The sequence below is a fragment of the Epinephelus fuscoguttatus genome, linkage group LG5 (genome assembly GCF_011397635.1).
Source record: "Epinephelus fuscoguttatus linkage group LG5, E.fuscoguttatus.final_Chr_v1".
NCBI classification, from domain to species: Eukaryota; Metazoa; Chordata; class Actinopteri; order Perciformes; family Serranidae; genus Epinephelus; species Epinephelus fuscoguttatus.
In genome coordinates this window covers 27,783,028-27,795,827 of record NC_064756.1, presented here as the reverse complement: position 1 = coordinate 27,795,827, position 12,800 = coordinate 27,783,028, and the positions used below count along the sequence as shown (strand labels likewise).

The following is a 12,800-nucleotide window of genomic DNA, read 5'->3' as shown; positions in this document are numbered from 1 at the left end:
AAATTGATGATCACAAAAAGTGCGGGTTTAAAGATTAGGCCATAAGCAACTCTTTTAGGTTACGGTCTTGCTAGTTTATCCAAAAAGCGATGAGATGACCCCATGTGAGCCAACAAGATCACGTACCAGGCACACATTCTGTGTGACGCAGAGCATAAGGAGCCACCCCCTAGCAAAACCCTGGGATTTTAGGGAGTCATGTAAGCTGCTAACCACCAGCTTAGCCACCTCCATGTCGAGAGCCGTGTACAGGCAATCCTGGTTCAGACTCTGAATAATAGATATGCTCTGAATGTTGCATACAGCTCCTTTAACTGTACACTAATGCTGCTAATGGTGAAGCAAATGTTAACTTTCTTCTGGATGATTTTCTTCTGAACACAGCAGATCTCAAAGTTAATACGTCTCCTGTTTATTTTATGGATTTGGGACATGTACGTGTTTTTATATAGCATCCTTTTATACAGTAAGCTTTGGTGTTTTTGTGAATTGTTCCCTTTCCAAGGTGCTGCAGAACTGACTATCTAAGCCTCTTTATTGGTCGCTTTCATGGCTTTGATCCGAGCTGCAGGCAAAACAATGGCACGGATGCTTTTACACATATTGAATTAGGGCCCAGTCTGGGCAGTCATGTAAGAGAAACCCTCGTTAGTTTTGTATTCAAATTCAATAGACAAAGCATGTCTGGGCATTCATTATGCATAGCGGGTAGCAGGACCAGGGAGACACTTACATAACACACTACCCTTTTATTCTGACCCCTGTGCAGAAAGCATTCTGCCTCGACCCCTGTGGCACTGCTGCTGACTCCTGCATCTGTGCAACATGCTACACTATGTACCACCACTAAGGCCCAGTTAGTCAGTATGCTTCAGTATTGAGTCCTTTTTAATTGTGTGCTCCTACATTTTGGCAAACGCAACATCAAAATGTCACCAAAGCCAGAACATATGGACGGTTTCTCTACAGCCTCTCATTCCCCATATGAAGCCCATAACGAATATCATCTGCTGGAGGAAAATGGTGTCTTCACTGCAATTTAATGCTGTGATTCATTAATGTTTCATGACAATGGATTTTCAGTATGAATGCACAATGTGCCAGAGCGGTTGTCTATCCGTAACATCCGTATTTAACATCCATTATTTGTTGACTCTCCTGCCTTTAAGAAAGTGATACAAACCACTTTACATGTCTACGGGAAAACCTGCTATGAAACAGATGGGGGAAGAGAATAAAGACTTTGAGACAGAAGCTCCTCTAATAAATCAGACCGAGCTGACAGCGGAGCTCTCCAACAGCCTCTGCAGCTTCAGCAGCAGAGGAGAGAGACACTGCTGGAACATCAGAGCATAAAATTGAGAATGCACTGAGGACATGTTAAACTCATGTCTCACCAAATCTTAACTGGTCCAGCATACAAATGCACCTTCCCCCTGAATGTACCTTCCCTTCCGCGGCTTGTCAAATGAACACTCAGCTGCCTACACACTTGCAACAAACATGCTCAGCATACTCATACTGCCCCCTGCTCATTCTCCTCCCTGTGTGGTTTCTAATGGGATATCTTTCCGAGACACACTGATTGCATCACAGTGCAGGTAGACTTAACTCTGTATCAGTATGTCAGCAATTGAAAATGATTATTGCCTGATCGTTAACGTAAACTAATGCACTCACAACCTGAAACCACAGAAGTGCTGCAAATGTGCGTCTGAGATATAATTTGTGAGACAACAGTTAACTGAAAAATGGTTCCTAAAATAATAACATGGCATAAGTCTGTTTTTAAAGCCCTGTCTTGTCTTGTTTAAAGAAAAAGTGGCAACATGCTTTGGATTATCTTTATCCTTCTTGGAAAACTGGGAAGCTTAGGTAACTTGGATTCTCCGTTTCATGTTTTATTTTGTACAGCTGATGACTAATCCAAATGTTCAAAATAATGCATTTTAACCCTTCTCTGTGGGAAAAACAACACTGGTGATGCACAAAAATGTCTCGCAGCCATGTGTACATCACAGTTTTACACAAACCTAGTAATTAGTGTCAACATGTGCTCGTCGAGAAACACTCTTCCTCACAATCTGCTCTGAGTAGCGTGATACGTTTTTTTCATAACCAATTTTTTGTAATAACAGACAGGTGCTTTAATGAAGACATGCCGAAATGTCAATATCTGCTTATTGTTTGAAACAGGAAATGGAAAAAAAAACATTATCATCCTCAAAACTATCACACAGAGGAGTAAAAGGAAAAGACCAATTCTCTTGATGTGCAGAGCTCCCTGCAATTTGAAAATAAAATAGCGAGGCTATTTGAGGAACCGAAGGGTCTAAAAATATGCATTCATTTCCTGTCAAATGGTAAGAAATTATAAATAACAATGGCAAGCCTAATATTTGATCTTGCACCTGAAACAGTGATGGGCTGATCAGTGACATCACACTTTGTGAGAGCAGAAATCTCTGTTCATTTGTAAGCCCAAAAAGATGAATCTGTACTCTCCTCTAGCATAGTGCACTCAGCACTAATATTGGATATGACACAGTTGTATTTCTCACCAGTGTTCCCACATATGTAAAACACATATTTGGTAGTTTAGTAAGTTGGAGGAAAGCTCAAGAAGGCAGCTCTTTCTTTTGCCAATTTTCACTTTTTATAAGGAACAGTCCCTGGCTCTGACACGCTGGGTTGCTGCACAAAGACATCTTTCATTTTCTCTTGCATACATCTTCATTCATCTTTGGTCCAGCAAATTAGAACTATAATAAACCATTTTCTGATGTCAAAAATACATCTTGATATAATCAAGAATTGGCAGCGGATCTGGACATGTGGGTGGGAGGATGGAGAGATCTGAGGAGAGTTTTACCTCGACAGAAACCTCTTCTGAGAGAAAACAGGTTGAAACTGCATGTAACAGAATCATGCATCTAATCTTTGAATTATCAACAAAAATCTTGTCTTGCATTTACTTATGTTCTGCAGACTAGATTAAAGGTCTTAAAGGAAAGAAATACAGGCTGAAGTACTGCATGTTAAGTTTATATGGGAACCAAACAAGTGAAACAAAGAGATATAGACAGACAGGCCTGTTTGGCTTCTGCATCTTTCTCAGGGTCTATACTCTCCCTGACCCTCATTTGATCGGGAATTTTGATATGCGTCCATCCAGAATTGAATTAGACTCCCCTGACATGAAAGATGGATGGGTGAAGGAAAAAAGTCATGCATTTAGAATACCTTGTGTTGTTCTGGCCGAGTCCACGATGCCTGTAGAGGACAGAGACACAACAACAAACAAAAGGCAAAGCAATTCTTAGAAAGCAATCCTTATCCAGGCAAAGCTGGGACGCTGCACGTTGCATGCAAGTATTAAGTGTCCAGTTTATTTTCCGTACATCCACAGTCCCTGAGCTGAATGTATGATGTTGCTGAGAGTCTGCAGATACAATAAGATGTATGCTTCGGATTTCCCAACCGGAGAAACCCATTATGTGACAGCAGGAGTGTTTCTTTTTAAAGGTGTACTTTTGGGGGATTTTAACGGTGTGTTATTTTCTCAACTGCACGCTGGAACAAGACTGCTTCCAGCCCCCAAAGAAGTAAGTCTATTGGCATCATGATAACGAAAATGCTTTCAGATAAGAAGGTTATTGGTTTATCAGGAAGAGGTGAATCCATTATGCTGCAACAACAGAGATATGTCGGCTTGTTCGGTAAAAGTAGTACAGCAATTATCGACCTGCAATCCGTTTTTGAGGCTTGAAGCAATAACAACAATATAAAACCCAATAAACTGAATTTGCTCAAGCACTGTTACTTATCCATGCATATACAGAGCCTGTCCTACATCAATAGTTAGTAGTTGTCAAGACTTGCTGTGTTTCTCAACAAGCAATGAGAAGTTTAAAAGAAGCAATTTTGTTGCAGCTCTTCCCATTTCCCTTTGTGACACCTGGAAATAAATCTTTGCCTACAGGTGGCCTGTGTCAGATGCTCTGCTCTGAATGTTAACACTTCTTGTACTACACTCTCAAAAGGAAGAGGTTTTTTCCCATTATTATGCTTTGATTGTATTCTAAGGCTAAAATATTATAATGTTATTTCAGTAACTTGAGTTTCATTCTTAAAAAAATGATCTCCCTGTCAGTGGAAATTTATAAATCTACAGGCACATTAACTTTACAAACACTGATTTCTGTATTATGAGAATGGATGAACGAAAGATTTACTACCTGACAAAAACAATATCATTTAAAGGAGCAGTGTGTAGGATTTACTGGCATCTAGTGGTTGTGAATGTGGATTGCAACCAGCTGAAACTTCGTCCATGTGCCAAACGTGAACTCCCGGTTAGAATACCTTAGTGCTCAGGAGGTTGTGAATGGGAGCCACATTATCTGCAGAGGTCTCTTCCTCTCCAAAACAAACACATTTGTTGGTTTTAAGTGGTAAAAACACTGAATAAAGCTAATAAATTAGTATTTCCAACACTGTCCGGCTCATTGCAAACCGGCTGCTAACCTAATGTGTGGCTACTCTTATAACATTAGACCCAGACGCTCAGGCGGTTTTATAGGCAGCTGAATTATCGGCAGAGGTCTCTTCCTCTTCAAAACAAACAGCCCACATGATTGAAACTGGTAAAAACGCTGAATGAGACAGCTTCACATCAAAAACATCAGAGTTTCTGATGCTGTTTGGCTTGTTGTGGAGGGGCTGCAAACTACAGTGGCATCTGGGGCTACAGTAGAAACATGGCACTGCAGCATGGCGGATCCATGGACAAGGACCCGCTCCTTATGTAGACATTAACAGCTCATTCTAAGATAACAAAAACATGGCAATTCTTATTTTCAAGTGATTTCTTCACTAAAGAAAACATACTTATTATATCTTTATTCCATTTTTGGCCAATGTTGCCCCCTAAATCCTACACACTGAACCTTTAAATAATAACTCTGGTTGAATTATTGTCAAATATTATCATTAAATGCCTCTCCATAACATTATGTATTGAAAAAAGTCTCACTGAAGCATCAGGGTTCAGATTTAAAACCACAAACTATAGTCACTATAGTGAAAACTATAGTGATCAGTAGTATAACACATTACTTGCTAAACTCTAAAAGCCCATTTGACATTGTGACTGGGATCAATGGGAGTTTAACATCTGATAATGTTATTTAAAAGGTTGCATATATCACAGTAAATATGATAATCATAATCATGTTGGTCATATCTCCCACTCTACTGAATACAGAATTACTTCACATCATTACAGATCACATCAAACCGCTGGATAACAAACAAACACTTAGAACTATTCTAGTCAACATGCCATGTCAAGTTAAATCATGAATGACACTGAAAAGCCCAACCCCACAAGACGATAAGTTCTTTGGAAAGCATGCTATATGGATTTCATGAGGCTGAGGAGAAAATGTTAAGCATGACGATGGGATGCGATGGCCCACATAGCGAAAAAGTGTAACAAGCAAAATGATAAACAGCTATTTCATCAGGTGCAACTGCAAGTAAATGTCAAGTAAATAAAAGCAATCTGCCGGAATAATTGTAGGGCAAAACAGTGAATCAAACCATCAATTTATTCACACTGAGAAATCACTCTCTTATAATCAATCCAGGTCCTCTACAAAAAAACATAAAGAACATACGGTGTGCTTGCATTCAAGTACTTTTCATCACTGACAAACTGGGTTCACCTTTCACTATGAAAAGAAGCAGCTAGAAAGAGGAGAGGATGAAATAATTATTGGACAACTCATATGCAAAGCTCACAGTGTGAGAGTAATTTCACTTTACTCCTAAGACCATTTTAAGTCCTCTACTGTCACACTAAAACAAACTGTGCACCGTACATCATTACAAACAGCAGTTGGCTGCATATCACCACGGTGCCGAGAAAGAGTGGTAGTCCAATTAAAACAGGCAAACTAATAGTCTGGAACATCACCACCTCATCCACACACACACGCTCGTCTGCAGCGATGCTCCCGCAGTAAGTGAGCCGACAAGTATCGCTGTCATATCTGTGACAGGTGTTTGTTTAAAACAAAAGGACAATGAAGAGCAGCAGATGCGAGCGTGCAAAACGGAAGACACCAAAACAAAATCACTCCTCCGAGCAAATGCTCATAACAATATGGTGACGGCTCCTGTGGGACTTATCATTTTTCCAGCCCATTGTTATTCCCTTCCATAGAGAATTATCCTCACTCTTTGTTCTGACATGAATTGTAATGTCAGCGTGAAGAGGGCAATGCAGCGAAAGAGGAGACATACTAACACAAATACACTAAACCCATAAATGTACAGAGCCCTGGTGGAGTTTCGTGCACTGGGTGACGCCTGACTGTGCATATTGTCATCATCCTGTGTCATTAACTGCTGAGCTCCAGAGCCTCTGCCAGCACATCACAGAAAAACTGACTAGCATTTTCGTGAAGAAACCCTTACATCACCCCACCACTCAGCTAGCAGGCGTGCAGTTGTAAATGAGTAGCCTTTTGTGTTTAGAAAAAACAATGCTCTCTTTGCACTGGCATGCAACGCTTCAAGCTTCCCTCTGTTCCTAGATGCCCTGCCTAAACCGCTGTCACACCCCATTAATTACGCATCTTATTACATATAAAATAATCATGAATTTCCTTTCTCAGGTCTTTAATTTCTACTTGGCACAGTGCAGACCTTAAGAGCACATTGTGTCCTGAAACGTAATATTTCTTTTACAAAAACACAAAGATTACAGACATTAGGTGCCATCATCCGATCGGCTTCAAACTATAATGTGCCTTTTAAGTTTTATAATTAGTCCTTTGTCGCTACAACTTCCCTCTGTATAGTTACAGTTCAAAATATTTCCAGATAATTACAGCTTGAAAACTCTGTGCATCAAGCAGAATGTTTAATATGTATTCAAATAAGCCAAACATTCATTATGTAGATAAAGTACAAAGCATGGATAAATACTTCATTTACATTTTCAGTTATTAAACAGACACACTTATCTGGAGCGACTCGCAGCGAATGCATTCAAAGGACTGAAACAACCCAATACCACACGTAAAAGTTGATGAAAGTTTTAAAATAAATATATAAACACTTCACTTTAATGGCCGTATAAACAAAAACAAAACTATCGGCAGATAAGTGCCAATTTGAATTTGAAACATAAGTCTACGTAGGCATGCTCCCACAACTGTACAACACTTTTTGAACTTACTCCTTTTATCCCGTCTTTTTGAATGTACAGTACCACAGCTTTCCTATTACGATACAATAATCTCCCTCAATCCTCACACTGTGCACCCCTTTTACTCACAGTTCTAGCAGAATGCTTTTGTCTGCCGACACTGAACATTTTGTGTAGGAGGTTATTCAGAAAGAATTTGTTTCTCCCCGTGTTAACCTTTAAAACCCGAGACCACGGTAAAAAGAAAACAGAGTCGAATGAAGCCAGACAGGATTTCAAACTGAGAATGATTCGCTTATTTGTCATAGAATATCAGATGTAACAAAAACTGTATTGGTTTCTTACATGACTGAAATGCAGCATAATTAAAAGCTGAATCCGTGGCTCTCTATTCTTTTTACTTTTACACGTAGCTCCACTGAAAGAGTCCACTTAAAACTTATTGACAGATTGAACTGGTTAAGGTTAAGGAGGTACAGTGCCCTCGAATATTATTGGTGCCCTAAAGCTGGGCATACACTGTACGCTTTGACCCTGTTCCTGACCTGTTTCTTGAGCCGCACGACTCATTTTAGAGTCAGACCGAATTTCAGCTTCATCCAGTGTTGTTTGCTGTGCAGTGCACAGAGGGCAGCGAGGACAGATCATGGCCCCATCAACTGCTCCCAACTGGCCATCGAATGTTTGGATGAATTTCTAACGTGTCAGAAATTTTGGTCCGCCATTCTGCCCTACAAAGTCAAAGTGCAGCAACTACGCAAACACTGACATGGAGAAAAATGTCTAAAATTTTTCGTCGTAGGGAGATTAGTGGTAATAAATTCATCTAGTGCCATCTCAGGAAGGATAGATAAAAACTATGACAGAAACACTATTGCAAAGTCCAAGTGCAGTATATCTAAACTAAATGTGTTCATCCAACTTTCTTGCTGTTTTTTACTACATTTTGATTGTTTTCAATAGTTTTATTGATTTTTCCAATTTTCAAATGTTGACATCCCTCAGTAGTGACCCTCAAGATTAAGAATCTTCTTTTATCGCAATGCCCCTTTCATCACAGAGTGTTTTGCTCATGAAATAACTGACTTTGAAGAAATGGCCATCATGTGTCATCATTTTCCCAAGTACCATTGCCATTTTACACAATAAATAAATGCTGGTATGTTGACTTGCATAAGAATTTTCATTTCTTTTGTTGGCAACCCTTGAATTGCCTTGGCGATCAATGAAGCTAACACAATATTCTATCTCAATCATGTGATCTAACGTTGTTTGCAAATCAAGGATAGTTAGCAGGCGGATTTGACAGCTATTTTAAATCGGCTCCTCCTGTTGCCGCCGGTTGCACTCGAGGCACAGCTAACTTAAGCTAACTTTAACTTTCCCATAGCATTACTGGAACTGGGTAACTTTTGAAAGAGTAACACTTTCCACTACAGTTGGATGAGCTGCCTGAAACATTAAGAGATGTCCGAATCAAGACACATCAACCCAATTTTAAATTGGATTATCATTACATTGTCAGAGTGGATATTGCCTTCAAGGAAGAAGCTATGCTAAAATGTCTGTCTATAATTTGCTAGCAGCTAGCTAGCCAGTAACTTAGTTAGCTAACTGATTATGAAGCTGACATTTTTTATCTTCCTAACCCTTCTCTAGGCTAGCTAGTTGGCTTGTTGGTTCTGTGTGAGGGAGTGTTATGATTGGGACCAAGAATGTTAGAATCCCCTTCAGGATAAGGCTACCAACACAGACCGCAGTATCTGCTGTGTCAAAGCCGCAAAAACAAAGCCAGAATGCAGTAGCATCATTTACTGCAGTTTGCCTTGGTATTAGCTTAGCTTTTGTAGTTAATGCAAACTTGACGCTCTCTGTCCTCTAAAACGGGACAAAATTGAACCAGGAGACTTTATCACAATACAGAATAGATGTCACCAAGCCCATTTGGAGTCCTAACTCAGTTTTGAACACGTGTGTAGTTACTGCGCTTTGCCTTTGTATGGCAGCATTGCCAGTCTCTCACACAGCTGCAGCAGAGCCATGAATCGATGACACAAGATCAGTGCCTTTCTTCTCACTCAGTCAATTAACGACGTAGCCTGGTGCTGCTAACTTGCTAACATGTATGTGTGAGAAAGAGAGAGAGAGAAAGAAGGAATCAAGACTTAGACTGACTCATTTTGGCAGAAATTGACTTTAAAGCTCTTATTAGAATGTCTGTTTCTACATTATTGTGAATTGAAGCTCTACTAGCAAACAAACTTCCACCAGCCTGCAGCCCTGGAGCTTTCAAACAAATCTTTGTTGACTGTCAATAGCCAGAACAGTCCACATGAGCCAATAGACAGTTATAATTTCTATTTTACTCGTATAGTGAGAGTGTTCAGGTCATGGCTTGACAATTGCCCTCATTTATAAAACAAACGTATGACAGAAAACTGGGCATATGGTCATGTGGGCACACAACGCACTGCATTTTTATATGTGGACATGAGTGGAGGCTATGATCAAATCTCACATCAGGCCTTAGCTCGTGTACGCAAGTTTAAGTCAGCATGGACTAGCAGTGTAGCATAGTAAATCTGTCAGAGGTGGAGAATCAGTAGATCATATTCTGACTGGCATCTATGTATTTGCAGCCACGTAGGCTATTGGTCAATATATATCATGGATGTATAAATCAAATATTTCAACCTCGAGGTCACCTGACCACTGCAACGCTGTTGACCGCAGCTAACTGCACTTTTCTGACTTCCTTTGATGCCACTTTTCAGTCTGCCAAATTCAACCAGTTGGTTAAACTGGTCCTGGGATTTCAGCATTTACATTTTTCAGAGAAGTTTCTCCTCTTAGTCGTATTAAGCCTCCCTGTGTCATAAACTCTTTGGGTGGGGCCTCTAAACCAAGAATGCTCTGGGGCGAGATATGTAAACGACAAATGTTTTCAGCCACCACATTTACAGTATGAACGCCTAATCATTTCTGTGTCATGATTGGCGAGAAAAGAACATTTCACGAATCACACGTGAATTTCTGCGCTCTGATCTGCGCTGGTCTGAACATTAGATTGATAATTGAGGGCCAGTGTGAGCGCATAAATCGTGAGCCTTAGCTGTACATCGCAAACAATTTAGTCATACCGTGGGAGTTGGAATTAAACAACAGCATTTCTAAAACTGGCTCAAATCGTGCAGTGTTTGCCCAGCTTTAGTGAATATGAGCAAAATAGGCTGTGAAAATGATCTTTGTAAAGTAAATTTATTTACTTTTCCCCCAAAACATATGTGCCACAATTATCGGCACCCAGAATCCTATGATTAAAATCAAACTTAAGTATATTTTTAGTCATATTTACATTTTTAAGTTAGCCGGTTTGATTAGGAACTGGTTGATTAGTTGTCAACCATGATTCCCTGTTTCAGTGGGGTATAAATATGAGGTGACACAGGTTAAATTCCCATAGTCATTTATTGCTATGGGAAAGACCCACGAACACAGCGATGATGTGCGATGAGAGGTTGTTGAGATGCACAATCAGGGAATGGATAAAAGAAGAAGATGTCTTCACAGTTAAGGATACCAATTTTCACTATCAGGGTAATAATTAAGAAATTCAAAGTGACAGGAGATTTTGAAGATGCCAAGAGGAAGAAGTGCGTACACTAACCAAACACACCAAGAGCACAATGGTTCTGGCAAAAGAATCTCCAAGGATCACAGCTTGAGAACTGCAAAGGTTAGTTGAGTCTTGAGGTCAGAAAGTCTCCAAAACTACCATTACATGCCAACTGCATCACCACAAGATTTCTGGGAGGGTTGCGAGATAAAAATCCTCTGCTGTCAATCAACGACAAGCTAAAGCACCTCAGTTTGCCAGATTTTACAGGGACTCGCAATGGAACCAGATAAAATGGTCAGATGACAGTAAAATAGAGCTTTCAGGCAACAAACATCAAAGGTGGGTTTGGCGTAGACATAAAGATAGCCATACAGAAAAGTACCTCATACCCACTCTGAAGTACGACGGTGGATCTTTGATGTTGTCTGGGTGTTTTACTTTCAAAGGTCCTTGACATCTTGTTAAGATATATCATAGACTCCATCAAACAGCAGCAGATACTGCATGAAAACCTAACAGCCTCTGCCAGGAAGCTTAAAATGGGCTGAAGTTGGACCTTCCGGCAGGACAATCGTCCAAAGCACACCTCAAAATCTACAGCAAAATGGTTCATAGACTGCCGAATAAAGGTTTTAACATGACCTCCACAGTTCAACTATCTAAACTTCACTGTGGTATGAGCTGAAGAGGAAAGTCCATGAGCGCTGAACTTGGAAATCTAAAGGATCTAGAGAGATTCTTTATGGAGGAATGGTCTCAGATCCTGTGCCATGTGTTCACTAACCTTATCACGCATTATAGGAGACGACTCAAAGCTGTTATCTTGGCTAAGGGAGGCTGCACAAAATATTAAATGAAGGGGTGGAAAATATTGTAGCACACATACTTTTGAGAAAAATGCCTCAAAGTAAGAATAAATCGTTTCTTTTTATTATGTTACTTCAATTAAAGGATAGATTTTTGTGAATACTTCAAATAAAAGATAATGAGGATAAGCAATAAAGACATTTTTGGCATCTTATTTTGCTCATTTTTACTAAAGGGTGCCAACAATTCTTGAGACCACTGTATTATGTAAGTCTAAAGGTAATCTGTGGAGTTTCTGACCACAAGGTTCCCACATATTTTTACCTATGGATTTTCAAAGCTTTTCCATAATTCTTCATAATATTTTACCTCATTTTCATGACTTTATTTCACTTGTTTAAAATGGGTAGGCCTATGTAGAGATACAGCCATACATTATCAAACATGCACTTCCCAGGCATATGCGGAGAAGCACACTGCTAGCACTGCTAAATTTACTTTTAACAAGTATGTGTATCCTTTTTGTTAAACAAACTTTTGTTTTATAGACATGGCTAATAATTGTTTTCTGACCTTGCCTGTACCTGAGCTTTTGTGCTACCTTGATAAAATAAGGTTGACAGCTGTCACGCTCCTTCTGTCTCCCCCATGTCCAACTGGATCAACACCTAACACCATGGCCGGATATTGCTCAGCCAGGCATTTATACATGCGCAGATGTCTGGATCCCTTCACTTGGTGATTTAATAAAATATGTATATTTGATTGAATCACCGGTATCATTAGGCTGACTGTTGTCTGTAAATAACCAACCTGTTAATAAACAACTGTTTGATCTACATGCTAGGATTTAGTTGGAGACGACAATCTAATGCTACTCAACTGTATGGCTGTTCTGCAGCAGCCTCCCACTCAAGCAGCTACCGGTTTCTATCAGTAGTGACTGTCACCAGCATCATGACAGAGAATATTCATGCATCTTGTGTACCTCATATCTCAGTGTAAAGCCTTGGCTAAGGCGCCACACAACAGCTTTTCTCTCATTTTCTGCTATTTCTCTCCTTATGTGACAGCATGTCCTATTCCTCCAAAAGGGGGGGTGGGGCTGGCGATGATTGCGATGATGCCATATTGATCTGGTCTGTGTACACTGAC

General features: G+C 40.0%; 1 protein-coding gene across 6 annotated transcripts in view; it reads right to left on the bottom strand.

Moving 5' to 3' along the window:
- The window catches only part of ncam1b (neural cell adhesion molecule 1b), a 100,723-nt gene that overhangs the window by 28,573 nt on the left and 59,350 nt on the right, over window positions 1-12,800 (bottom strand). For 4 of the 6 annotated variants that reach the window (XM_049575588.1, XM_049575591.1, XM_049575589.1 and 1 more), the window contains one exon: window positions 3,244-3,273. The exons of the other annotated variants lie outside the window; for them this stretch is intronic. In XM_049575588.1, coding sequence (XP_049431545.1) covers window positions 3,244-3,273 — 30 coding nt within the window. The remainder of the gene's footprint in view (window positions 1-3,243; window positions 3,274-12,800) is intronic. 6 annotated transcript variants of the gene reach the window in all.